The sequence below is a fragment of the Daphnia magna genome, linkage group LG3 (genome assembly GCF_020631705.1).
Source record: "Daphnia magna isolate NIES linkage group LG3, ASM2063170v1.1, whole genome shotgun sequence".
Lineage (NCBI taxonomy): Eukaryota > Metazoa > Arthropoda > Branchiopoda > Diplostraca > Daphniidae > Daphnia > Daphnia magna.
The window spans coordinates 1,993,532-2,019,247 of NC_059184.1; the positions used below are offsets into that span (position 1 = coordinate 1,993,532).

A 25,716-nucleotide genomic window follows, 5' to 3' on the forward strand; every position below is an offset into this window, starting at 1 on the left:
GAAGATGTCAACGACATGTTGAAACGATTGCAAGTGCGGAAAGACGATCCAAAACAAAACGTTCCCCAACAACTCCCTCAAGAGCCTATTGAACAATTTCATCAACAGCTCTCTCCCCCGTTCCCCAAACACTTCCATGAGCAGTTTCCATCAACAGGTTCCTCAACAACCTCCCCAACAGTTCTCTACACAGCCCCCACAACAACACCAGAACTCACTGCTGGATGAAATCGATGCAGTGGAGGATGATGATGATGAAGAAGAAGAACGTTATATCGAAATGGAGGAGAAAGAACCCCTTTATGAACGTGTCCAGTTTCCTCCTGCTTCTTCAACTACCGTTGCTTCTACTAATAACCCAGACGAAGCCCAAGGTAATTTCAGCGTCAACGGCTACCTACGGGCGGCTGAGCATGCCAAGAAAGCACGATTTCGAGACTAAAACATGAAATGAACCATCACTTTTACGCTTCCCCTTCTTCGCCATTCCCTATCCTTTGCTAACCTGTTTCAATGTGATGACTCGTGCCGCGGAAAAAGGAGTGATAACGGTTCTTGTTTCTTTAGATTGCCTTTTGTTTCTTGCAAAACTTCACTGTTTTACCTTTAGACTTTTAATCTTTTAATTCCACCTACAGTATCCTGTAGATAAACAAATCTGATCCCACAGCTTAAAATTGGACAAAATCTCAAACAGACGAATCAGATCTTAAGTTTTTTTGCTTTTTCTAGGGTCTTTTGCTCTTTCAGGATACTGTACAATCGCATGAAGCTGTTATCACTCAACCCATCCTGGGAACCTAACTCAACACTACCATTCTCTAGTAATAATCTTGATGTGATGACATTTGGTGTAGTCTTAAATCTGCTCGTTGTTCAATAAAAGCTGAACCTGCATCTTTATTCGCTGGGAACGGGAAAACGACACGTAGCTTGATTTTTTACATTCACGGAACTCTAATTGAATGATTGCCTGCTTTCTCTTGCCCCCAGGTAAGAGCCAGTCAAATTCCAGTGATCAGAGGTCTGGAAGGGAGTCCATCTCCAAGAGTCCATCAATCGAGAAAAATCCGAAAACATACTATCAGAAAAATGAGACAGCGTACCCTACCGCAATTTCCAAAGAAAGGGCCGAAAGCCAGTCTGTTAGTCCTAATCTAGCTGAACCTAACAAGAGAAAAAACAATCAAGAAAAAGGAGAAACAAAAGTCACAGCAACTACGACACCAGCCCAAGGGTTGGCGGCTTTAAAGAGCCTTATAGCCAAAGCGGCCGCAGGAACGTTGAGTTCCAAGAGCTCACTGACTAAAACTCAGGATGAAACTACTACAAAAATTGAAAAGAAAGTCGAAAATATTGAATCATCTTCTCAGAAAATTCGTAGTAGTGATCAGGCTAAAAATGCGCCATCGTCTTCAAAAATTGTAGTGTCCTCAGTTCTAAAGCCTAGCAAAGCAACCGTATCCACTTCTACATCGACTTCTACCTGTACGTCAACTGCCACCGAACCAGCCGAGGATGTTGCGCAAGAAAATGACTATTGGTTGGAAGAAAAGTTAAAAATGCAAAATACAGCCGCATACCAATCTTTTCAAAAAGGTGCACTCCTAAAGAAAAACTTGACTTCCAAGGGGACGTCTCCGCCACCACAAACCATATCGACTCAGGTATTCAGCAATTTTTACCAAGTACAAACTTTAAAGTTTTAATTGATGTTTATCATTCTAGACCTACGAAGCTGTGGACCCAATTAGAGAAATAGCTAAAATCCAAGAAATTCCTGCTCCCAAGCTGAAACGCACGTTGTCTCTAAACATGGGAGCTCGAGACCTTAAAGAACAAGGACAAGAACCTCTTACCGGCCGACACAATTTCATGAGCCGCAGATTTCAGCATAAAAACAACCCAGACAATCGCAGAAACTACACAGGTTCTACGCAGGTATAATTCTTTAGTATTAAATTATTTTGCTTCCTTTTTCTGACAGAATTTTCTTTATTTCAGAGCTTGCATCAGATACTTCATGACGAAAGTCCACCTCCAAGAACGACCAGTGGAACATTCTCTGATCGCAGTTTATCTCAAGAATCGATGGAAATGATGGAAGAGTCTGACGGGCCCTACCGTATGGGTAAAAGCAGCCGAAACAGAAACAATAGATCTATGAAAGATCTTGCGATGGAAAGACCATCTTTCCACAAACGCAACTATGAGTCGGATTACGATGAACGGCGATATTCAAATACGAGCAGTAGCCGCTATCGACCCGAGTATCGTCCTCTTGGTAGAGAAAGACATCCACCTCACGCAGCTCCAGCGCTGGAGAGTCGTCGAAGGATGTTTGAACGTGAACAGCAAGGCAGTCGCAGATGGGAACCGGAATATTCAGACTCCTATAGTGATGTTGACTTCAAACGACAATATTCGAATGATATATCACGTGACCGTGGAAGAGAGAGAGAAAGGGAGCGCGTCACGGAATATAGACGATTATTTCAGCCACCAAGCCCTGCACCCGAAGATTTCAGGCTTAAGAAGCCATCCATGAGACGTCAAGATAGTAACACTAGCAAAAGCAGCCAAGAATCTTCTTTCAACAGACACTACCCGGAAGGATTGTTTGATACGTATCGATCTAGATTTGAGGTTACTATGTTTATCTGTTAAAAATTGATCTTGTCCATTTAAATTGATAATTTTCTGCTTATAAAGGGACGATCGGGAAGGGGAACATCATCTGAAAAATCCGCTCCGAGTAGTCGTGGAGGTTCCGTGTCAAGTTCGGAACCTCTTCCTTTGCTTGAATCCAGGCGAACATTAGCTGGCCAGCTAAAACCCATGGATTATCGAAGTGGTGCACCGGAAGACAGTTTGCTTAAACGGCGAACGAAGCCTATACCGCAAAAAGTCATTCAAGAACAATCTCCAGTGGTAAAACTGGATTCGCTTATCAAGGTAAACGTGTCAATACATTCACGTGATCATAAAGCTAAAAAAAAAAAGAAATTTTTAATCTCTTAGGAGGCAAAAGAATTAGGATTTGAGGCTGAGCATTTGCAAATTGCTTTATCACTTTGCGGTGACAGTCAACCTGTTAACTGGCTCAGGGACAATTGGCTGAATATGATCGATACGGTTGTCACGCTGGCGACCAATTATGGGCACGAAAGACCCGACAATAATATTGGTACTCTAACGCGCGAAGAGGCCATCCGTGCAGTATTGAAAAATCAAGGCAACATCTGGAATTCCGTGACCGAATGCGTCGAAGAGCGCCAAAGAAAAGTATTTTGATATTCTAAAAAAATGAAGGAAATAGTTATTAAATTTATTATTACTTATATAGTTCAACGACTTACTGATCCGTGGTAAGGGCGAGTTTGATCGTCAGGATATTATCACTGCCTTGACAGCCAGCGCCGGAAACACTGACATCGCGTATGCCGAGCTGTGTAGGCCACCACCTCCACCTCTGCCTAGCACCAGCCCACCGGCTCCTTTTCATGAACGATCAGGTTTTTTCAAAACTACATTCCTTTCACTAGCCTCTATGCTAATAGAATTTTTAATGAAAAATAGATTCTTCATCATCTCCGATTCCATTTGCCGATGATTCTTCCGATTCTGAGCCGGAGGAAGAACTACCCGCTGCACCTGGTCCCATTACTACGTCCATCAAGCAGCCCAACAATACAAGGAGCGTAGAGAATTTGCTATACTTCCAGGCTGCCCAAGACCACGAGGAAGACGACATCTACCAAGATATATCTGATCCTGACGATGATGCTATGGCAGTCGTTCCGGCCAAAAGTGTGTCAGAAAATGATAACGAAGTCGAATTATTTTCTACGGCTGAAAGTAGCCAAAATGATGTTACCGAAATTGATGGAATTGAAGTGGCAGACACGCGAGATGAAATTGTTGACGAGGAAATGAAAGATGTCATGGAAAAATTGGATCAAGACTTACATAGGATCACACAAATGTCAGACGAAATCGGAAGGGCTATAGCTGTTAGCGAGTCGCAATCACCGGCCTTAATGCAAGAAGATGATCAAACTGAGTTAAAAAATGATGAAGACATCACAGTGAAACTTTCCAACGCAGGATTGGAAAACGAAGCCAATGAACCAAGTATTGCAGATGATCCTGAAGATAACGAAGCGGAGACATTCAACGTTGATGTCGCTGAAGTTGAAGAAGAAGCCATTGAGCTAGCAGAAGAAGCTACTGATGAAGTCTTAACGCATGATGAGAGGGAAACAGAAAATGTAAACAAAATCGACCAAGAGATGTTGGATCAGTCAGAAGAGTTGCCGGGAAAGACAGAAGAGATACCGCACCAGTCAGAACCAATTTATGAAGAGTATGAAAAAACAAACGTGCCAGTAGCTGACATTTCTACTAGTGTACCGATGGCAGTCGAAGAAGATGACGAATTCAATAACATAGATTACATTGATGATGATGAATACGAAGATGAATATGAGGAGGAATACGAAGAAGATGTTGCAGGTGCCATCAGTGACGAGCACGGATCTGCAGAGGATGTCGAACGACCTTTTAGCGCCGATATTTTTGAGCGCCACGTACAAAAGGTTATCGAGGAAGATTTCCCCGATACCAAAGATGCCAAAGCACCAGCTGTTCAAATAATCTCTTCCAAACTGAATCAAGTAATGAGTAGAGAAGTAGCTGCAACCAAGAGCACACCTGAAGTTGTCCTTGCACCGTACGAGGTAATTGAACACCGATAATTACGTTTGTCGTGGATACGTATATTTTCACTGCTATTCGACAGCGCAAGGTCCGACAATTGCTGGCTGAAGGGAAGGCCGTGTCCTACGAAAAAGCTGAACTTGCTGCCAGGACTAATGGATCTCAAGTTCAACGAAGACGAATCGATTTACGCAGCCAACGAATGCGGTTCCCTTTACATGGCCATATCATATTTACAGCAAGATTGCGAACTCTGCGCAAATAAATACGGTGTCAAAGAGGTATTGATTCATCCTTTTCGCAACTGATAATTGCATTGTGAATTTCAAACGTCTTCTAGATGGTTTCTATGCTTCACTGCACACATCGCTGTTGCCGTGGATGTGCCGAGACTTACTTTTCTACACAAATTCGCGATCGAACAATAGTAGATGCTGTGTGTCCATTTTGTTCAGAACCGTCTAAACTTGCCGAGGATGAAGAGTTAGCAATGGACTATTTCACTCATCTGGATATTCTACTCAAGGGTATTGTACCGCCCAATATTCACGAGCTTTTTCAGCACAAATTGCGCGATCGCACTCTAGCCAAGGACCCAAATTTCAAATGGTGCAACAAAGTAATCGACCGTACGCATAATTTATATCTCCTTGACTACTAATGCGGTAAATATTGGTTTAGTGCTCTTCGGGTTTCATCGCAAATCCACGTCAAAAGCGACTTATATGCCCAGATTGCCGAGCCGTGACGTGCGCAACTTGCCGTAAACCGGTAAGTGAATTACTTGAGAAGTAGAATGGGACTTGTACGTTATTGATTGTTACGTGTTTTGCTGTATACAGTGGGAGAAACAACACGAAGGTTTGACATGCGAAAAATTTGCCGAGTGGAAAGAAGCCAACGATCCAGAGTATCAAGCAGAAGGGTAACTTTATAGAGAACGGATATAGGTTCTAGACGTGATAAATGATCTAATATTTGATGAAACTTACTTCGACTTGACAGTCTGGCCAAACATCTGGCAGAGAATGGAATCCGGTGTCCCCAGTGTCGTTTCCAGTTCTCATTAACCCGCGGAGGATGCATGCATTTCACGTGCACGCAATGCAAATACGGTTAGTAACGCATCGATCAAGTCGACAGCAACGGGAAATTATCGCGTTTTTATACAAAAAACCAACAACAGAATTTTGTTCCGGATGTGACCGGCAATTCCTGATGGGAGCCCGTTGTGGGGTTGGGCCATTCTGTGACAAACTGGGGTTGCATGCCCATCACCCTCGAAATTGCCTATTCTATCTGCGAGACAAAGAGCCGCGAGATCTCCAGCAGCTTTTGACGGTATTGGGGTGAACCAACCGTACCCGCATTCGGAAACAATGCTAGTTTACATCACACCTTTTTTAATTTTTTATTGCCCATTCATTTTATTCACTAGGAACATGGGGTTCCATTCATGACGGAGCCACCCGATTCAACGGAAAACCCTAAACAATGCGCAGTTCAACTGCAAAGAGAAACTTCAGACGGATTGGTTGACGACGTGTGCTCCAATGAAGTTAAAGAGGGACAGGCCTGGGCTTTGCAGGTGAGATATTAAGCTAGTCAAGTTTAAATTTAAGAAACTATAACGCTTATTGGTGGGAGTTGAAACGGGACGTTTTTTCAAATAAAACTCTATGGGCTATTCGATGAACAAGGCTCCATTATGTGGAATACCTTGCGGCTTTGATTACCAAAAACGACGTGGATCCATTGGATATCTTTAGCTCGGATGAGCTTGAAACGCTACTCCAAACAGCCAGCATCCGCCGGCCGTCCCGGTCGCTCCCACCAAACGCGCCTCTCGTGGCATATCGCCGTAGACTTCTCGAGGTATTGCCGAAGGAACTGATCCTTTTCTTTTTTTTTTTGTTTTTCTCTTTTTTTTTTTTGTTGTTGCCTGGAAATGCACGCGGCTCCTGCCAATTTATTGCCGATTTACTGTGTGCGCCTTCCTTCGCTTGCGGTCCTGCAGTCAGCACTACATAGAGTACTTGGTGCAACTGATTAACTTCAAAAAGATCGACCCGCTGAGCGTGTTCGAGGGTTCCGAATTGATTGCCCAGTTACGACGCTCAGCTATCGACATACCTGAACGCTTAGAGAATGAAACTGACGCCGATTTCTACGGGCGTTGTGCCCAGGTAAAACTAATTTTTAATTTTCCCAGTAGAATAACAGAGAGTGAATTAATTTAATAACGGTAGTTGAGGAAAAAGAAAAAGGGTCGCTGGGTTGGGTCATTTGTATTGCCAAACGACTAGGCGGTTGTTATGGCAACCCCCGTAGCATTCTGATGTCATCCGATAGGGTGTTTTTCGTTGATTGCTTTGTTGCATGGCTGCGCCGTATAATTGTTTGGCTTATAGAACCTTACCCCATGCTTTCACTGCCCATCAGTTTCTATCCGTTTGATGGCAGGGGGAATAGAGCGATTTCTCTTCATTCTCCATTACTAAACATTTTGATAGAATGAATGAGTCATACTATTCCCCACTAGCGTGAACGTTCACAACGAGTCTTGCTAACAGGCCACTGATCACGCTGCATGATTCAACTTAGCTTTTAGTTCGATCGGCCATCACTATATCCTTCGTCCTATTTTTGCCGTTGTCTGGTGGCTATTTTATGCAACAGGTAATTGAAGAGAAGCTGCCACTCCATTGAAGCAATAGAAACCGCCTCTTGGTCGTCACCATCTGGAAATTAACCGCCGAATTTTCTCGGACGAATGAACCAACACGTCTGGTTACATTTTAATTTACTGTCATAAATTCTTTCTCCCACAACCCTTTTTCCCCACGAAACAACAGCAGCCGAGCGGCCTGTTTTATTTGACTATGTTACGATCTTGTCACACAATGCCCCTTTCAACCGAACAGTATACGTGAGCGACGTCATCGTCATCATAAATGCAATAAAACTATGCTGGTTATAAGGTATCCAATAAAAGTCCTAGATCAAGGACGTCCGCTTACTAATGGTGGTGTAGGTGTGCTCAGTGATGACATAACGTATGCATTGTATCCATCAAGTTTGTATGTCAAGGGTATATGTATAGAAGTTAGTCAGGGAGTGTGTTTCCAACTGGTCGACAACTCCCTACTCTGCTGGGTAAGGGAGTCGTCTACTTCATGCGCTTTATTCACGTCTGGAATATAGTGGGTCATTAGGTTTTCCATTTTTGGTCGGATATTTAGCCGACAGCCAAAAATAGAGATTAAATTTTTGCAGGTCAACGCGATAGTGAAGGAATCAAGACAAATGATTTCAATTGTGACTTTGCTAACCTGTTTTATTTTGTTCAGATTGTTTGCGCGGAGATGAATGTACACAGGGAGACAGCCCAGACGAAGGAGATCAGATCTGGAGGGTTTCTTAATAAAAACAAGGGAACATAAAAGAGCGAGGAATGTGGTAAGACACGAAAGTGTTGCTACTAGGTTTTCTAAAAATGGACGAAACAGTCAGGAAAGCCAAAAAAGAATATCGGAAGCGAAAGACATTTTAGTTTAGAAAATGATCAAAGTGCACAGACATCGGCTGGACTAAAGGGCTATCTGAGAGTGCTGAAGATGGAAAACGTATTTCTCCCTTATGTTTCGGCAGTTCACTCAAGGACGGAGAGGGCAGCAGAAGGTATTTAGGCAGCGTCTTGGTCAGCGTGATCACCATCTTCTTCGAAATCAGCCTCATCGTCAGCGGTGGCTTCTTGGTATTGCTGGTATTCGGAAACAAGATCGTTCATGTTGGATTCGGCTTCGGTAAACTCCATTTCGTCCATTCCTTCCCCGGTGTACCAATGGAGGAAAGCCTTACGACGGAACATAGCTGTGAACTGTTCCGAAATACGTTTGAAGAGCTCTTGAATGGCAGTTGAATTTCCGATGAAAGTGGCGGACATTTTGAGGCCTCGAGGTGGAATGTCACAGACGGCCGTCTTGACATTGTTGGGGATCCATTCAACAAAGTAGGACGAGTTTTTGTTTTGGATGTTGAGCATCTGCTCGTCGACTTCCTTCATTGACATGCGGCCTCGGAAGATGGCTGCAACAGTCAGGTAGCGTCCGTGGCGAGGATCGCAGGCAGCCATCATATTTTTGGCGTCGAACATCTGCTGCGTCAGCTCGGGAACAGTCAAGGCGCGATATTGCTGGGATCCACGGGCAGTGAGTGGAGCAAAACCAGGCATGAAGAAATGCAAACGAGGGAAGGGCACCATGTTGACAGCCAATTTGCGCAGGTCAGCGTTCAATTGGCCGGGGAAACGTAGGCAAGTAGTAACACCAGACATGGTAAGTGAAACCAAATGATTCAAATCACCATAGGTAGGCGTGGTCAACTTGAGCGTGCGAAAGCAAATGTCATAAAGAGCTTCGTTGTCGATGCAATAGGTTTCGTCTGTGTTTTCAACTAACTGATGAACTGACAGGGTGGCGTTGTACGGCTCGACGACCGTGTCGGAGACTTTTGGAGAAGGAACAACTGAGTACGTGTTCATGATACGGTCGGGATATTCTTCTCGAATTTTGGAGATCAGCAAAGTTCCCATGCCAGATCCAGTTCCACCACCAAGAGAATGTGTCAGCTGGAAACCCTGTTTCACGAGTCAACAAATTCGTTCATTTTTTTTCCTTATAGAATCCCGTCTCGTTTTAAATTGAGTTGTTTTACCTGAAGGCAGTCACAGCTTTCAGCTTCTTTGCGTACAACATCCAGAACAGAGTCTACCAGTTCTGCACCCTCGGTATAATGGCCTTTCGCCCAGTTATTACCGGCTCCGCTTTGACCAAAGACAAAATTGTCTGGACGGAAAAGCTGGCCAAATGGACCAGAGCGGACGGAATCCATCGTACCGGGTTCCAAATCCACGAGAACAGCGCGGGGAACATATTTTCCTCCGCTAGCTTCATTGTAGTACACGTTGATGCGCTCCAGCTGTAACTCGGATTCTCCATGGTAAGTGCCATTAGGCTGGATTCCGTGTTCATCGGAAATGATCTCCCAGAACTAATTTTATAGAAACGGAAAAGATAATTAGAAACAGCAATGCTCATTTAGTTAAAAATAAAACCAACGAGTTTTTAAGTGCCTCACGTAGGATATAACAAAACTACACCCAGGGAGGGAACCTGCTAGACAACCCATCAGCAAGGGCGATGACTCAGTCAGACGAGGGGTCGAAAAAGGTTCGGGGAGGGGATGTTGTATCCCATACAATTGCTCCATCAAATTGAGTTCACATCTGCCACATGGGTTACAACATAAGAATGGGGGAGGGAATTCACAGTTGTTCCTGTCTTCAAAGTTTATGGTCTTTAACCTCATTAATTATTTTTTTAAATATCAGTCATCACGACTTCACTATCCGGTCTAAAAGTTCCCATCTCTAACAGGAAAAGACAAAAATATTATATATATTTCGTTTTCCTTTCGTGTCGTTGGTGTTATCTTGCCGGTTACTTTAACTTGAAAGCCTTGATGGATGCGACAAGCAATTCACGATCATTGTCTACGAATTGCATGCCATCAACAACTGCGCAAAAAGCCGTGTCCTACCGCATCCCAGTTTTTTTTTGCAAATCTTTGGATGGCGGGTATTCCCACCAACAAAGAAAAATGGCGGATCACCACCAAATGGCCATAGAAAATCGCTCTGTTCACCGGTCTTTTCCTCCCAGCGTTTAAGGAATAACTCAAAACACTTTATACAGACAGAATTCAAATGTTTACCTTGGCTCCAATCTGGTTGCCGCACTGTCCAGCTTGAATATGAACGATTTCACGCATTTTCTGTTTTGAAGTAAAATTGAAAGAGAATAACTCTAAAGTCTAACGATTCTCGTCGCTCCGGCGCTTCGATCCTCTGGAATGATGTTTTATCAAAAAGCACAAGACTTTATAACTTTCGAAGGAAGGGGGTATCCTTTTGCCCTTGGGTGCAGTGGGAGGTGCTTGATACATACTAGAAGCCTTACCATTGGTCCACGCTTTTACTGTGCAAGCCATTCCCTTATTGGGTGATTTCAAATTTGTGCCAGGGGAGAAAAGCCGCGCATTTGATGTCCATTTCAGTTAGACGCATACTTCACATACTTCTCAGTTTTATAATTTGCACATTAAAAACCGCAACAAATAAGTATTACGCAGCAAAGCATTACGTTGCAACGTCGTCCAGAGTTGATTACACAAATCTACAAAACTTCTTTATTTCTCGAATGCCAAGAAATAACAATTGCATATCTTATTGACTTTGTAAAGCAACTAAAGATCGGTTTCAAATACCGTTTAAAAGAGATCGGCAGCAAAAAGATCGGTTTCAAATAATTTTTCTAAAAAAGAAAAGGTAGTCAACTGGATAATTGTCGAAAATTTTATCACGTTTTAGTGCAAACCAATTCGCTTGCAATTTTTTCTTTTTGCATAAGTTTTGAAACCAACTAGCATACCAGTGTAGTTGGTTACATCCTGCTTAAATGAATTAGGTATTATGGTTACAAGATCCCACCAAACACTTACAACAAACATGGCGAATAGTCACCATGACAGCAGCATACCGGTGAATCACGCGACACAGGGGGATCCAAAAACAAACTCCCAATTCTGGCAGACCACTGCCAGACGCGATCAATACTCATGTGTTTAGACAACCCCTGCAATCCGCCTCGACATTTTTTTATGGTCTTCGGAAATGTATCCTGAATGTATCTGCTGTGCTGCTTCATATCCTCCATCCAAAGGATACAATCGTACTTTTATAAAAATTATTCTGTAACTTATTTCATGAAACACGAAATAAAAATCATCCAACTATTTTGACACATAAGGTGTGCATGATATTTAACTGGAAGGTGCATAGCGTACTAGCAGTTAATTGCAAAGTTTTTTCCTCATTCGGAAAAAAATTGCTTATTCGAGGAAATCTCTAACTCTGCAAACGTGCGTATGAGTTCAGTTGCCTCCAACCTTTTTCCTATTTTCAATATATAAGATTCTACTAATATTCGACTTTAGGTGACCAAGGGGACTGTTGTCGACTGCCACTGCGACAGCCCCTTCGATTGAATTAATTTGAAAGGGGGGGCTGGTGTCGTATGATACTACGACACTGGCCCCCCCGTACTTGAATGATTTTAAGAGGGGGGGCTGGTGTCGTATGCCTACACGACAAAGGCCCCCCCGCTTCTATTGCCAGGGGGGGCTGGTGTCGCCCTCTTCGCCGACTGTAGCCCCCCCTGCAAAAACGGTGGGGGCCAATGTCGGGGGGACTGGTGTCGGGTGGGGCTACTGTCGGGGGGGCTAGTGTCGGGGGGCTGGTGTCGGGGTACCCTCCGGGGCCACTGTTGGGGGGTCCAATGTCGCGTTCCCTTCTATTACTCTGCCTGAACCCTAACAGGAGTTGTCGTCATGTTTTGCCTGACAGCGTTCAGGCCCCTGAACGAGATGGAGTTGAAGGATTCAAGGATCCTATTCGAAGTCAGTTGAATGTAGGGGTCACATGGTTGACGGTAATGGTGTAGATCTTGATACTAATAAAAGGATAAGGATGTTTACATTCCATTTTTAGAACAATTGGATTCGACTCAGTATTCTATGTAAAATGGCTGTTGATGTAGTGAGAAAATTGTCAAAATTGGTTCTGTCTAACAATAACCAGCAGCAAAAGGAGATAGTGCAACAAACCATAGACACACTGAGCAGAGAAGATGTAGATTATTTTAAAAACTTAATAGGGATAATAGCTTTTAATCATGCACCTTCAACAGATTTTGAGAGCAGTACCTGATATTGTGCATTCTAATGGGGCACCCAATTTGATTCGCTTGGTTTTGGAAGGATTGTCATAGGGCCATCACAGAGACAACTTGATGCTTAATGTTATGAAATCAATTTTAACTGAGTTATGTGACAGTGAAGCTGTTCCAGAAAACTGTGCAGTTGACATTGTCCATCTGATGAGTTTGAATAGTCATGACTTAAGCAGTAACAACTTAGCAGAGCTAGTACAGCTTTGCTTGTTGTTTATTCAGAAAGGGAAAAACTTAAAGGGAAAGTAAGTAAACCAATATAAACTTCCTTACTTTATTCATGTTCATTATTACTCCTTACATTTATTCATGTTTTTTCTGTTTAGGTGGCTTTCACTTTTTCCAATGATATTTTCAGAGTTGGGAAAACAAAACAGAGTTCCTTTAGACTCAGACTCAATGACAGGTGCTGAGTATTGTGGTGGAGTAATAAGTTCACTCTGCGATACAGAAATTGCAGTAGAGGATGCAGTAGCATTCACTGCAGTTTTGAGAGAACTGAGAATCCCTGGCACCATAGTTCACAAGTATTACTTTCCAACAGAAATAAAATTTCATACCTAATGCCAATTTAGGTTTCATGTTATCATTTTAAATATTGCTAATATATTTAGGTTTGTTTTAAAATTGTGTGCCATAATTCCAGACATGGAACCACAAGAAGTACCTCCGTTTGTTTACCAACTGCTCTTCCTGTGCTATCAATCAGATCATTTGATCCCACTGGAGCATTTGGCAAAATATTTTGAAATGAAGCTAAGCCGATATGGCCAGAGTACGAATTTGAGCTCGCGAGGAGAGTCGATGGAAATTGACTGTGATATTGGTATGCGCCTGATTATAGATATTCTGTTTTGGTTATGAATAGCTTGGGTTTTATTAATTTAATAGAGATTGGATCCCCTAAGGAAATTTTACAAGCAAAAGCAACTTCGATTTTTCACATTTCCCGAGCAGCGGCCACGGGTCACCCACTCGGCAAAGAATTCGTGAAATTCCTTCGTAGTAGGGTTGATGTTCCCGAACTTGTCATGGTTCCATTCATTCTCGAGGTCGCATTATCACTTGGAGCCTTACCGCAACTTCGAGATATTATAGGCTTGTTGCGGAAATTGGTGCAACGTCTTCTTCGATCCAACGAGCGGCTGCGACATTCTGCTTGGATGAGGGAATTGATGTTGGGGAAACAAATCGATGTCCAGAAGATGTTTAACACCATCATGTTGCAAGGCACAAGTGAAGGAGATAACATTGTTAAAGGTATTTTTATACTAATTCCGGTAAAATCAATCTTTGGTATTGAATACCGTACACTTTCTTTAAGGATTTGAACTACTCGCCTTTGATTTGTTGGAAATCCGAAATGCGGGTGGCTTTGGTCGTCCAAGTATAGCTGGACCGAACCTTGGTAATGCATCAAGTTCGTCAGGTATGCTGAGAGTTTGAAAATAAATTAAAAACCTTATCAAATATATGCAGATGGCCAGGCACCACTTCTGGAACTGTACCGGAGCAGTGTTGGCATATCGGCGCTCATATTCTTTTACAAATGATCAGAAAATTCCCGGATTCAGCCCCACTCATTGTAAAAAAACTTGCTGAAAGGTAATTTTCCAAATAGGGTGTATGTTACAATTGCACTTTTACATTTGCCTTTGCTTAATTAGATTACAGGACGTTAGTAATGATTCGCAATATATCACAACGATTTGCTTGATGGTCCAGCATAATTCACTTAGCATGCTGGAATTCAAAGTTTCTTTTACCATGTTGTTATACAGCATGGAATATCGTGGATTAGTTTCTGCCAAACGTCTTTATACGGGTATCTCGCCCCTGTTTCGTTCATCAGGTGCCTTACGTGACAGCGCCTTTCTGGTGTTACGCAAGCTACTGCACAGGTAAAGCTTTGCTATTTTAGAAATTTACAGGCACATCCCTACATCCCTCCACACATTCTTACCATTATTCTTCATCAAGTTGTTTAGAGGAAGTAAGACAGGTTGCAGTAGTGGGTTTTCTAGAAATTCTGAAAAATTTTCGTTTCTACGTCCCTACAATCGGTTCATCCCTCAGCCAAACTTCCATGAGTAGTCAGGCAACAGTAGATGTGCATCACAGCCAAACATCAAATTCCAACAGGTAAAATTATATTTAAAAATGTTATACTTACAAAGACATTCACCTACATTTGCATAAAAATCAAGAGCGTTTTGTAGTGAACTCTTAAAACTTCTTCAGTGCGCTTTGAGTCAACAAGCATCGGTTCGTTTGACACTATATCAGAATTTGCCCGAGGTTGTTTCCCGCAATCCGGAACTTCTTCCGGAGTGCATTAAGATGTTGCGTTGTCATTTAAAAATTTTTATTGATCCCGAAGCTGTAGTCCAAGTCGAAGGATGGGCACAATTCCCACGTGATAGAACCATTAGGACACCTTATTCAAGCCATACACCAGGTAATCCGTCCTCATAGATTCAGTTTTTGTAATAATGAAAAAATTAATTTCTTTTTATGCGTCTAGAGCATTTTGCGAAGTGGCAAAACAAATTACTTTGCGAAAGAAGATATCGATCCCAAAAGCGAAGATCAATTAGATCTAGGAGTTCTGCTAATAAGAAAAGTAGTCACAAAAATGGCCGAATCATCAGTTGATGATTACGTCGTAGGGGACGTACAGGAGCTTAGCGCCCAGTTGAAGATCCAGACACTTTCATCTGTCTGTATCGCCCTCGCCGACTTCTGTCTCGCCGAAAATGCCACCACAAATGTAATAGCGGCCAAACGCTTAGTCAGTCTGTACGAGATGCAAACCCGTTTTGATTCACTTCTCAGTGAGGTCGGAAAAGGCAAGGCTCCTAAAAGAACGAAGAAAGGGAAAGAAAACCCCATCGATCAATCGCCAATAACAGATGACACTCCAAAAGCACCAATGAAGATATTTGAAAAGTGCACTCCTAGTCTCCAAAGTATTTCTGCGTTCATAGGATTTCTGAAGGACAGCAATCAAACTATTGCTAACGAAAAAGAGATACTGGCGTTTTTTAAACCACAAATTGGGTTACGACTTTGGTTCGCTCAATCAGCGTTCAGTAAATTTCAGGCGTTTTGCAACAGCAAAGACATCGAGGGACTTAGCCCAGAAAGTGTGACGAAATTCAGTGGCACTATCGCACGTGCTCTAATACTCCATTGCCAGAACACGCGACAGGTAGCGGACGATCGTTCTTCAGCCATGTACTGCACAGCTTTAAACTGCCTTCACGACATTATTCTTGGTTTCTGTAAACATAATCCTACCAAGCTAGGTTGCTTGTTAACGGCGATGGATCAAGTGGAAAGACCAGCAGCTGGAATTCCTTTGGAAAATCAAATCGCAAAAACCTTGAAGCACTTTAAAGATTTGTTAAATCATTTGTTGTCAGGAAGAGAAAATGAAGATCTCGTCACGAAAGCAGTCTTACCCATCGTCGGAACGTTAATCGTGCTATCAGATCAGTTAGACCCAGCCGGTGCTGAATATACAGAGCTGTTTGATTGGACGCATAATCTGTGTAAAAACGTTGAATGCAGAGAATCTTCTATTGCAAAACCCCTTATTAATCTTCTTGCTCACTTAAGCATGGCATCAGAATCAAGTCCGAGCATTTTGGAGGAGTTAGCTAAAGAAGATCGTCGAGAACGTTTAAAGTTTCCAAATTATGCTTAAAGATGTCTTCCATTAGCTGCAGTAAGCTTGGAGAAATATGACTTGGCTTGCTCACAGAAATATTTAGGTAATCATTAGGAAGCTCTGTTACCTCTGTATCATTAGTAGCCATTAATTCAGCCTGCAACTCACTCTTCAATTTTCCCCATACCTCCTCAGTGTAGAAGTGGACCATATGTGTATTAAGAATTGGAAGAAATAATTCCAGAAATGATGATAGCTTTTCCAAGGCACTTTGAATAGTTATATGTCTCGTCTCCATTTTAATAATGTGACTTCAAAAATGTAACTGACTCTTAGCAGAGTAACTTGCATCAACTTTAAGGACAGCACAACAATGTTTGAATTTGGCTCGTATCTCTTGAAGTAAAGCCCCAGACACAAAAAATGAAAACAATACACAATTTTATTTTATTTTTATTTTTTTATTTACCCAAATTTTGTATCATACTTGACAAACCAACGTGAATTACCTTGGCGGCCTTGGCGGCTCAGACGGCAGATGGTACAAATTTGTCAACCAGAAATATGGTTAAGTCGTAAAGAAAGTAGATCACAAAACACACAAAGAAACACGTCAAGATTGGACTTTTTTGCCAATTTAAGCCCTTCCTCTCTACTATTCCATCCTTTGTGTCAACTTTGAATTCGCCATGGTCTTGGTTGGTCCGTTCGTCCGGTGGCTGACGGTGGCCGGTGTCTGGTGGCTGGCTTGTGCCGTTCAGCCTCCGCCGTTCTGGGTGTTCTGTTCTGGTGGAAGTCTGGTCCGGGTCCGGGTGAGGTCCTGGGTGAGTCTGGATCCGGGAGATTACCATGAGCATTCCTTGTATGACATTGAATGCAGTTATTAGCAGGCGATTTTGTATGTTGGTAAATTCGCCGTTGCTGTTGTTGGTCCGTTCGTCCGGTGGCTGGTGGTGGCCGTTGTCTGGTGGCTGCCTTGTGCCGTTCTGGAGTCTTTGTCTATGATGCAAAAAATCCCTTTCATCGACAAAATTGGGTACTGCTTCATTCCCAAAGAGCCATGATATTAGCATGAGCAATCGTTGGAACATTTTCGATGCAGTTATTCGCAGTCGATTTGACTCTTATACATTCATTCAGACACAAGACCACTAGCAGAACTATGTTTGGACCAATAGTTCCAGCTATTTGGAAAAGTATCATTATTTCATACATTCTCCATGCGCAATTGGATTTGAAACTATTTTTCGCATACATTTCGTTGTATTTATAGTTTGTTTAACAATTATGTTTATAAACTAATTAAGAATTATTCATAGGCTTATTCCTGGCTGAGCGCTGGAAAAAGCCGGCAAAATATGCGGCAATGCCGCGCCGAAACTTAGTGTTTTTCTGCATTGGAGCAACTCTAAAACCGAAGTAATTGCGATACTCGTGGAGAACCTTTCCTTTACAATATTCTCAATATTTCGATCTAAATTTCACGTCAACTGTTATTGAAAGCCAAGCAAGATGTATGCCGAAGAATTTGATGATGTAAGTTGACAGCATTGATCAAAAATTCTACACAATATTGAACATTCTTGATTTGTAGTACGAGTACGAAGCGGATGTCTATGAACCGACTGGGGATCCACGGCTTGATGCCGAAAATGAACGATACACTGGTTATGGAAGTGCTCCACAGTACGCACAGTATAGTATGCCGGATGTAATCAAGAAATTCATCATTTATTTTCGGGAAATGGTCAATTCTGGAAAGCTATATGAAATTCAAAATGTTTATGAGAACACGTAAGCTCATTCCTGTTCCTGTCACAAGAAGTTGTATTAGTGTTGCTTATAAAAATACCTTTTAGGTTTCCAAAGTTGACTGAGGAGCACTTCAAAACATCTCCCTGGCCAGACGCTGATGAGGTTTCTCCACTGGTTGATGATGATTTACCTTTCCTTATCTTGTATAAGGAACTCTATTATCGTCACATTTATGCACGAATTCAAGGAGGGCCAACAATTGAGCAACGTTTTGAATCTTATTACAATTACTGTCAACTTTTCAATCATATCTTGAGTAATCAGTAACCCTTTCTAGTTTTCTGACCACTACTTAATACTATTTTATCTGAAATTTGGTAGGTGCTAAAAGTCCAGTAGTTTTGGAACTCCCTCACCAATGGCTGTGGGAAATAATTGATGAATTTGTCTACCAGTTCCAGTCTTTTGCTCTTTTCCGCTGTTCTCTTCACAAGAAATCAGGTATATCCTTTCTTGTTCCTTACCTTGTTCTATTTTTTCAGCATTTTTTGTTTTGCAGCTGAAGAACTTGAATTTATTAGAACTAATCCAACACTATGGAACATTCATTCAGTATTGAATGTGTTGTATTCATTGGTTGACAAGTCCAACATCAACCAACAATTAGAGGTAAGAACTCCCGGAACACCAGTTATCGAAGTCACATGTTATGACAAAACTGTTTGCTGTTTAGGCATATGCTAAAGGTGAAGACCCCGACACAGTAGCAGGAGAATTTGGTCGCCGTCCTCTTTACAAAATGTTGGGTTACTTCAGCCTCGTTGGATTGCTTAGACTTCATTCATTATTAGGAGACTTCTATCAGGCTGTTAAAGTTCTTGAAAATATGGAACTTAACAAAAAAGTGAGTCCTTAGCAAATTTAGCAACATTGATTTGATGATTGTGAAATTATCTGCCTTTAGACTCTGTACTCTCGGGTGCCTGCATGCCAAATCTCGACCTATTACTATGTCGGGTTCGCGTATTTGATGATGAGGAGGTATGCTGATGCTATTCGAACATTTTCGCATATTCTCCTTTACGTTCAGCGCACCAAGCCTCTCTACCAGGCTAAAACGTATCAAAATGACCAGGTATTTAAATTTTCTGGAAGAAAAGTAAACCAGGGTTTTATTTCCATTTTCTTTATACAGATCAACAAACAAACGGAAAAAATGTATGTTTTGTTGTCAGTTTCTCTTGTTCTTCATCCCCAGCGAATCGACGAATCTCTGCAGGCAATCCTGCGAGAGAAGCCTCATGCTGAACGCATCATGAGAATGCAAAAGGGAGAACTTCAAGTATGTGCTATCTATAATTTAAAAAGTAGCAACTAACAGAGGTTTTCCCATGGGATAGGAATTCGAAAACGCTTTCGCGTTTGCCTCACCTAAATTTTTGTCCCCTGTCCCCCCACCAGTCGAGGCACCGCCCGCTGATCATAGACGTGAACCCTTTCAGCAGTTAGCAAAAGTTTTTATGGACGAAGTGCAGCAGCAACTTACTTTACCAACCATTCGCAGGTACGTCTTTTCATATTGACAGTAAATGCGGAAATTTAAAAGCTGTTTCCGTCTAGTTATTTGCGTTTGTACACTACTATGCCTGTCGCCAAAATGGCTGCTTTCTTGGAAATGCCAGAAACGGAATTCCGTACTCATCTGCTGTGCTTTAAACATAAGATGAAAAATGTCGTATGGACCAAGGGCACTTCTGGATTGGACGGTGAACTGCAATCGGGTTCTGAGGTGAAAAAAATTTATTTTGCTTATATGATATAGATTTTACTTTTTCGTATCGTGTGTTAGGTGGATTTCTACATTGATGGAGGAATGATCCACATTGCCGACACAAAAGTAGCTCGTCGCTACGGTGACTACTTTATTCGGCAGATCCATAAATTCGAAGAAATTAACCGCGTATTAAAAACACAGAAAGTTTAAAACAAATATCGGGAATATCCACTCCTTCGAATATTTACGTTTACATCTAATTGGTTTTCAAACGCGGAATACATAAACTAAGGGAGGAAATGTGATTGTTGGATTGTATTCGAACATTCAGGAACATTAGTAATTTTCAACATACATTTTTTTCTTTACAAGATTAATCTTTTACCATTCCGTTTAAATTTAATCGTAGTAATGTTTTCGAACTTCTTCTAATGCTTTACACCATTCTAGCGCGAATCCTTCGGGATCTTCAAGGTAGTATGTCCTCCCAGGCTTTGTAGTGCAAAAGACACCAAAAACTATTAGAGGGGAGGAATCGTCAAAGGTAAAAAGGCATTTACCGTGTGAATATGGAAGTTCTTGAAATTTTTTGGTTCGGCCTTCAGCGTCAAGCCAAACGGAACTTGACCTTTTAATACCATACTAGATGGGTCGACATAGTACAGATTTGGTCCAGTTGTCAATAAAAACATTCTTCGACGAGAAAAAAGACCCTAAAAGAAGTTGTTAGAACAATGCCTCACTTCTGTTGGCACAATAACGAAAGATTTACCTTTCGCTTGTCAATCAGCCCTTGTTTCAGAATGAGCTTTTTGTCGACCAAATTATGCCACTGCGATTGCGTTTCTTGTTGCTGAAGTAGTCTGGCTTGAAGCTGTTGTTCGTTTACTGGAAAATTAATCAAACCTTTCTTCATCGGCTGAGACAGCACATTATTAGCGCTACTGGTTGAGGTTAACGCGTCTTTAGAAGGTGTTGGTGCGGAATTTCGACTTTGCTCTGAAGGCTCATCATTGAGCTGGAGGCCTAACAGTTTACTCAACTGTTGTCCACTGAGACCTGGTTCTGTGTTAAGGAATTCGGACGGATCGCTTACTTCAGAAGCCAATTCTGCTACATCTCTGCATTTAGTTGGCCAAGGGGGTGTTTTCAGATAAAGTGTGTCAAAATCTATGGACTCAAAAAATCTATGGTTTTTTATTGAAGGGTAACCACCAAAATCTTGCGCACCAAGCCTTTCTTTTGAATCTATCACCTAGTAAAGAGTAAAATTTACTTTGAATACCAGTATAAATAGTAAAACCAACCAACCAGCAACTTCGAAATAAAATCTTGGGCGACGGACGGAAATAGAGAGGGATACTGAAACTCCAATTTAAGAATTTTCTGGAAGATAGCATATTCACTCCTGAAAAAAGGACGAGAAAATATTATAGTAGCATTGCTTCCGCTTCAACTGGAATGAAAACGAATCACACAGACCTTGCCTGAAACGGTGGATTACCATCTAACATTTGATACAAAATGCAGCCAATCGCCCATAAATCCGATGCTGGGGACGATCGCTTGTCAGTTAGAATCTCGGGTGATACATATTGAGCCGTTCCAACAAAACTGCTACGCCGAGCAGTGCCGTCAGAATTCTCGGTTTCTGTGTGAGGAATAAAATCAACTACATAATGACTTTTTCTACAAAGCACTACTTACTGATTCAAGATAACCTTCACCTGGTAAAAATGGTGGTTGGGGTATAATTTTCGCCGAACCAAAATCTGTAATGAGAATATGTCTATGTGTATCTAGCAATATGTTTTCTGGTTTTAGATCTCTGTGGATGACTCCTAGTAAGTGCATATGTTCAACAGCATGAACCAATTCTGCAGTATAGAACTGTGCTACTTCTTCTTCAAATTTTTCTGCTTTTTGAAGATAAGTAAGTAAATCCCCATTTGTTGCACGTGTGAGGACAAAATCTAGGATTTAAAACAAACTTATTAATACTGCAACTGAGACTGATAAGGGCAATAAAAAAGAAATAGAAATACTTACATAGTGAACTATGATCCTGAAATGTACAAAATAACCTCACAAAAAATGGTGCTGAAGTTTTAGCATGCTTACTCAAAAGCATCAATACCTCCTTCTCTCTTTTAACATATTGCTGTTTTTTTTCCCTTAGAATGTGACGTTTCTCACATACTTTAACTAAACACAAATATTAATTTAAAGTGTAAATCTATGAAAGTTCAACATAAACAAATTCCTTACTTGCAAATTCTTTGCTTGTTTGTATGTCTTTCGCCAAATAAACCTAAGGAAGTCCAAACGTATATTACGCAAAATTTATACTGAGAAAACTAGGGCGAAAAGTACTGACGGTTGAGAAGCTCCCCTCTCCAAGCACACGTCCAAAAATGAAATCATTAGGCTCTTTTTTAGGAACTATGGATTGATTATTTGTTTCACTATCCATTTTGTCGGTGCAGCAAGGGATCTGATTCGCAACGAATTTGGATTGCACAATTAAATTCACATAACTCACAGTTTTTGTAAACAAACGTTATTATAAATATTTAAGAGAACTCGGTAGCCTAGGCCTAAAAAAGCCTTAAAACTTTGCTGTCAAATAACACCAACGTTGACTACTTGTAAATTGTGCCGCTAGGTGGCCTATTATGATTATGAATCAAGCTCAAGCAGACTGCTTGTTAAGCGGTTTCCAACAGAAGAAAAAAGATGGGCCCGTTTGGGAGAGAGGATGTTCGAATTCTGTTATTAGGAGAAAGAGGAGTTGGAAAAACCTCGCTTATTCTGTCGTTAGTTAGTGAAGAGTTCCCTGATGTTGTTCCCCCACGTGCCGAGGAAATCACTATACCGGCCGATGTCACACCAGAACAAGTACCAACACATATAGTCGATTTTTCAGGTGTGTTCACGAAATTTTTAAACGCTATTTATTTAGTTGTACTTTGAATGAACCATGTAGCATAGCATGCTTTCATCTAAGTTTATGCCACACATGTACAATCAACAATTGGCAGTGAAGACTGTACAACTTTTTTAATAAGACAAGCTGCAAGAAATGTGGTTTTATTTTTTTTTGTTGCCTTACTTTGCACTACTTTGGTGAACAGAAAGTGAACAAACTGAACAAGATCTTGCCCGGGAAGTCCAGCGTGCTGATGTAGTTTGCCTAGTGTATGTATCATCATCTTTTTCTGCTTTCAATCTCATAATGAATCATGAAATCCTTAACATATTCATTGCAGTTATGCTGTTGATGATAACCATTCTTTGCAACAAATTACTGAAAGATGGCTTCCATTGCTACAATCACTGAGGCCCAGAACCAAAGATGATGGAGGAAGTCAAACTGGGGAAGTTGTATCTGCAGTTCCAATCATTCTGGTTGGAAACAAATCTGATCTGCTTGAACAGGGAAACATGGACTCAGTGTTACCCATCATGAACCACTATGCAGAAATTGAAACCTGTGTGGAGGTACATTTTGACAAGACACATAGTAAACTGTTATGTCATTTTTGATTTCCTTTTTCTAGTGCTCTGCAAGGACCCTTCGTAACATTTCGGAGATGTTCTACTATGCCCAAAAAGCTGTGCTTCATCCGACAGCACCGCTCTATATCGCTGAAGATCGAGAGGTGAGATTTGAACTAATTTTCTATAGATCCTTTATCCTTCAAGCTGTACAACAGATTGTCCATTTTGTTATATGTTGCTTTAGTTGACTGAGAAATGCAAGAAGGCTCTCCGACGAGTATTTGCTATTTGCGATCGTGATGGGGACGGATCTTTGAGTGACGTTGAACTGAACGCTTTTCAGCAGCGATGTTTTGGAACGTCTTTACAAAATCGTGCTCTCGAAGATGTACGGAATGTTGTTCGTCGCCACACCAACGACGGTGTAGGATCCAACGGCTTGACGCTCTCTGGTAATTTTAGTTCTTTTTGCGAGGTAAAAACCGCTTATTCTATTGGAATTTCTGCTTTTGAAAGGATTCCTTTTCCTTCATCGTTTATTCATTCAACGTGGACGACATGAAACCACATGGACGGTGCTAAGGAAATTTGGATACGATGATAATTTGAACCTATGTCGGGATTACTTGCATCCACCGTGCGTGATCTTCGTCGTGTTTGTCTAATCCGACAGTATAACATTCATGCATTTTTCTTTTTTTATTACGTTTACGATGCAAACAGGTTGCGAGTTCCTCCGGGATGCAATACGGAATTTTCTGCATCAGGCTGGGCATTTCTTGTACAGCTATTTGAGCAACACGACAAGGACAAGGATGGAGCTTTGAACACGGAAGAACTCGCGTCACTTTTTTCTCCTTGCTCAATAATGCCATGGGGGCAAAATTTAAAGTATTCGGTACCTACCAATGGCCAAGTAATAAAAACTACAATCCAGTTCTTTAAAAACCTTTTTTGATAAATTTCTTACGTTTCATGCTTTTTAGGGTTGGCCAACTTTAAAAGGTTACATGGCACAGTGGAGTTTAATGACATACTTGGATGTCCGGAGGACGTGCGAGTTGCTAGCGTACCTGGGATATCACACTGCTGGCACGGACAATCAACTTTCTGCTATAACTGTCACAAAAGCTCAGCGTTCTGGCGGTAGCAAAAAGCGCAATACACGCACAGTTTTTATGTGCCATGTCATTGGTCCACCTGGCGTGGGCAAAACAACTTTTTGTCAAGGATTGCTGGGCCGAACCGTAGACGTAAGAGAGAAAAAATTGTATTAACAAAAATGAAAAAAACAAAACAAAAACGTCTCATTAAGATATTCACGCACATGTTTTCAGGAAATCGACACTTCTAATTTGTGGTGTGAGTTGCCTCGATATGTCGCCCGACAATTAAGCGTCTACGGCCAGAGCAAAATCCTTCTTCTTCATGACGTCGATGCTTTAGGAGCTGACTCACTCTCCCCGCAGCAAGTAAGTTGCGATGTTGCGTGTCTTGTGTACGATGCCACAGACGAACACAGCTTCGAACACGTCGCCAGATTATATCTAAAGGTGAGACTGATGAGCAAAGGTTTTGGGGATGGTGCAACTGTAGCATAATGTCGTTCGTTTTGTTGCCAAAATTAGTATTTTGCCGAAACGTCGATACCCATTCTTATCGTTGCTTCGAAATGGGAATCAGGCCCTGTGCGTCAACAATATCTGCAACAGCCCGAGACATTCTGCCGCAAGCATCGATTACCTCCTCCTCACGGTTTTAGTGCTAAAGCAGGGCGTCTCCAAAGCGATGTTTACATCAAACTAGCAACCATGTCGTCCTTTCCGTAAGTCACTTTATTTGAATGAGGAAAAATGATTAAGGATACAATTGCAGTGGATCATTTGTCATGGGGAATTTCAGATCGTGGAGGCCTTCAATGTTGAGTGGAAATTCCAGCGCTGTTTGGATCCGAGCTGTCGTGGGATTAGCTGCTGCTACCGCCCTGGGTCTTATTCTGGCGCGAACCATACGCCGTCTCAACATCGGTTGATAGACAAGTGTCTTCTCTCAAATGAACCTAAAGAAAAATTTACCGTTCATAATGAAGTTGCAGTGACAAATTTTCAGATGAAGATTAGATCCACAAAAAGAAATTCACATAAGAAATTAATAACATTATTCTATGACTGATGCGCAGCGTTCCAGTGTTGTGTAGCAGTAGAAAGTCCGTGTTGTTGGCCACTAGATGGCAAATCTTATTGGGAAAAGTCATTAAATAAGAATTAGAATTCGTCAAAGGTGAGCACATTTAAAACCCGAATTTTTTTTCTTACGCGCCCTGCATTTGTCGCTTCAAAACGCGAACGGATCCATTACAGGATTATTTTGATGCACTCTTCATTGGAATAACATTAAACGCAAGCTTAACAATCCGGATGGTAACATTGTTTTTTTGGCAATTG

At 41.6% G+C, this 25,716-nt stretch overlaps 5 protein-coding genes and 1 pseudogene across 5 annotated transcripts; 4 read left to right on the forward strand and 2 right to left on the reverse strand.

Moving 5' to 3' along the window:
- On the forward strand, window positions 1–7,742 carry LOC116919884 (E3 ubiquitin-protein ligase lubel). The gene is given in 20 exon segments (XM_045170411.1): window positions 1–374; window positions 994–1,667; window positions 1,729–1,941; window positions 2,005–2,646; window positions 2,713–2,955; window positions 3,022–3,285; window positions 3,347–3,515; window positions 3,580–4,739; window positions 4,802–4,870; window positions 4,872–5,000; window positions 5,060–5,338; window positions 5,401–5,438; window positions 5,440–5,482; window positions 5,562–5,644; window positions 5,725–5,834; window positions 5,906–6,009; window positions 6,012–6,068; window positions 6,158–6,307; window positions 6,420–6,594; window positions 7,399–7,742. Coding segments are annotated over 19 exon segments (4,734 nt in total). The 5' UTR covers window positions 1–136; the 3' UTR covers window positions 6,489–6,594; window positions 7,399–7,742.
- Window positions 7,743–8,038: 296 nt separating this feature from the next.
- Window positions 8,039–10,650, reverse strand: LOC116918496 (tubulin beta chain). The gene is made up of 3 exons (XM_045170407.1): window positions 10,495–10,650; window positions 9,436–9,771; window positions 8,039–9,358 (listed from the first exon to the last, which is right to left on the reverse strand). Exons 1-3 carry the CDS (start codon window positions 10,549–10,551, stop codon window positions 8,405–8,407), a joined length of 1,347 nt encoding a protein of 448 aa, XP_045026342.1. The 5' UTR covers window positions 10,552–10,650; the 3' UTR covers window positions 8,039–8,404.
- A 1,432-nt stretch (window positions 10,651–12,082) lies between these two features.
- On the forward strand, window positions 12,083–16,692 carry LOC123466468 (annotated as a pseudogene).
- A 927-nt stretch (window positions 16,693–17,619) lies between these two features.
- LOC116919463 (eukaryotic translation initiation factor 3 subunit L) lies at window positions 17,620–20,071 on the forward strand. The gene is made up of 11 exons (XM_032925461.2): window positions 17,620–17,778; window positions 17,837–18,036; window positions 18,102–18,313; window positions 18,379–18,498; window positions 18,557–18,666; window positions 18,731–18,901; window positions 18,962–19,132; window positions 19,193–19,339; window positions 19,398–19,561; window positions 19,618–19,786; window positions 19,847–20,071. The coding sequence occupies exons 1-11, from the start codon at window positions 17,755–17,757 to the stop codon at window positions 19,979–19,981; spliced, it is 1,623 nt and encodes a 540-aa protein (XP_032781352.1). The 5' UTR covers window positions 17,620–17,754; the 3' UTR covers window positions 19,982–20,071.
- Window positions 20,072–22,411, reverse strand: LOC116919464 (3-phosphoinositide-dependent protein kinase 1). Its single transcript, XM_032925462.2, has 9 exons — window positions 22,149–22,411; window positions 22,040–22,082; window positions 21,821–21,976; window positions 21,499–21,744; window positions 21,254–21,422; window positions 21,083–21,179; window positions 20,544–21,026; window positions 20,332–20,484; window positions 20,072–20,263 (listed from the first exon to the last, which is right to left on the reverse strand). The coding sequence occupies exons 1-9, from the start codon at window positions 22,242–22,244 to the stop codon at window positions 20,171–20,173; spliced, it is 1,536 nt and encodes a 511-aa protein (XP_032781353.1). The 5' UTR covers window positions 22,245–22,411; the 3' UTR covers window positions 20,072–20,170.
- A 60-nt stretch (window positions 22,412–22,471) lies between these two features.
- On the forward strand, window positions 22,472–25,556 carry LOC116919459 (mitochondrial Rho GTPase). Its single transcript, XM_032925456.2, has 11 exons — window positions 22,472–22,697; window positions 22,906–22,969; window positions 23,041–23,272; window positions 23,332–23,433; window positions 23,517–23,724; window positions 23,789–23,909; window positions 23,996–24,188; window positions 24,259–24,525; window positions 24,610–24,825; window positions 24,901–25,097; window positions 25,175–25,556. Exons 1-11 carry the CDS (start codon window positions 22,508–22,510, stop codon window positions 25,302–25,304), a joined length of 1,920 nt encoding a protein of 639 aa, XP_032781347.1. The 5' UTR covers window positions 22,472–22,507; the 3' UTR covers window positions 25,305–25,556.
- Window positions 25,557–25,716: the final 160 nt, after the last annotated feature.

Bases quoted from the DNA above. Each gene is read 5' to 3' on its own strand.
- LOC116919463 (XM_032925461.2), top strand. From the start codon at position 17,755: ATGTATGCCGAAGAATTTGATGAT. The intron at 18,037-18,101 runs GTAAGCTCATTC...AATACCTTTTAG, and splicing joins CAAAATGTTTATGAGAACAC to GTTTCCAAAGTTGACTGAGG. The intron at 19,787-19,846 runs GTGAAAAAAATT...ATCGTGTGTTAG, and splicing joins AACTGCAATCGGGTTCTGAG to GTGGATTTCTACATTGATGG.
- LOC116918496 (XM_045170407.1), bottom strand. From the start codon at position 10,551: ATGCGTGAAATCGTTCATATTCAAGCTGGACAGTGCGGCAACCAGATT. The intron at 9,772-10,494 runs GTAAACATTTGA...CTATAAAATTAG, and splicing joins GCAACCAGATTGGAGCCAAG to TTCTGGGAGATCATTTCCGA. The intron at 9,359-9,435 runs GTAAAACAACTC...CTCGTGAAACAG, and splicing joins AAAGCTGTGACTGCCTTCAG to GGTTTCCAGCTGACACATTC.
- LOC116919464 (XM_032925462.2), bottom strand. From the start codon at position 22,244: ATGGATAGTGAAACAAATAATCAATCCATAGTTCCTAAAAAAGAGCCT. The intron at 21,745-21,820 runs GTAAGTATTTCT...TTTAAATCCTAG, and splicing joins TCAGGATCATAGTTCACTAT to ATTTTGTCCTCACACGTGCA. The intron at 20,485-20,543 runs GTAAATCTTTCG...AACTTCTTTTAG, and splicing joins GGCTGATTGACAAGCGAAAG to GGTCTTTTTTCTCGTCGAAG.
- LOC116919459 (XM_032925456.2), top strand. From the start codon at position 22,508: ATGGGCCCGTTTGGGAGAGAGGATGTTCGAATTCTGTTATTAGGAGAA. The intron at 23,273-23,331 runs GTACATTTTGAC...TCCTTTTTCTAG, and splicing joins AAATTGAAACCTGTGTGGAG to TGCTCTGCAAGGACCCTTCG. The intron at 23,725-23,788 runs GTAATTTTAGTT...TGCTTTTGAAAG, and splicing joins CAACGGCTTGACGCTCTCTG to GATTCCTTTTCCTTCATCGT.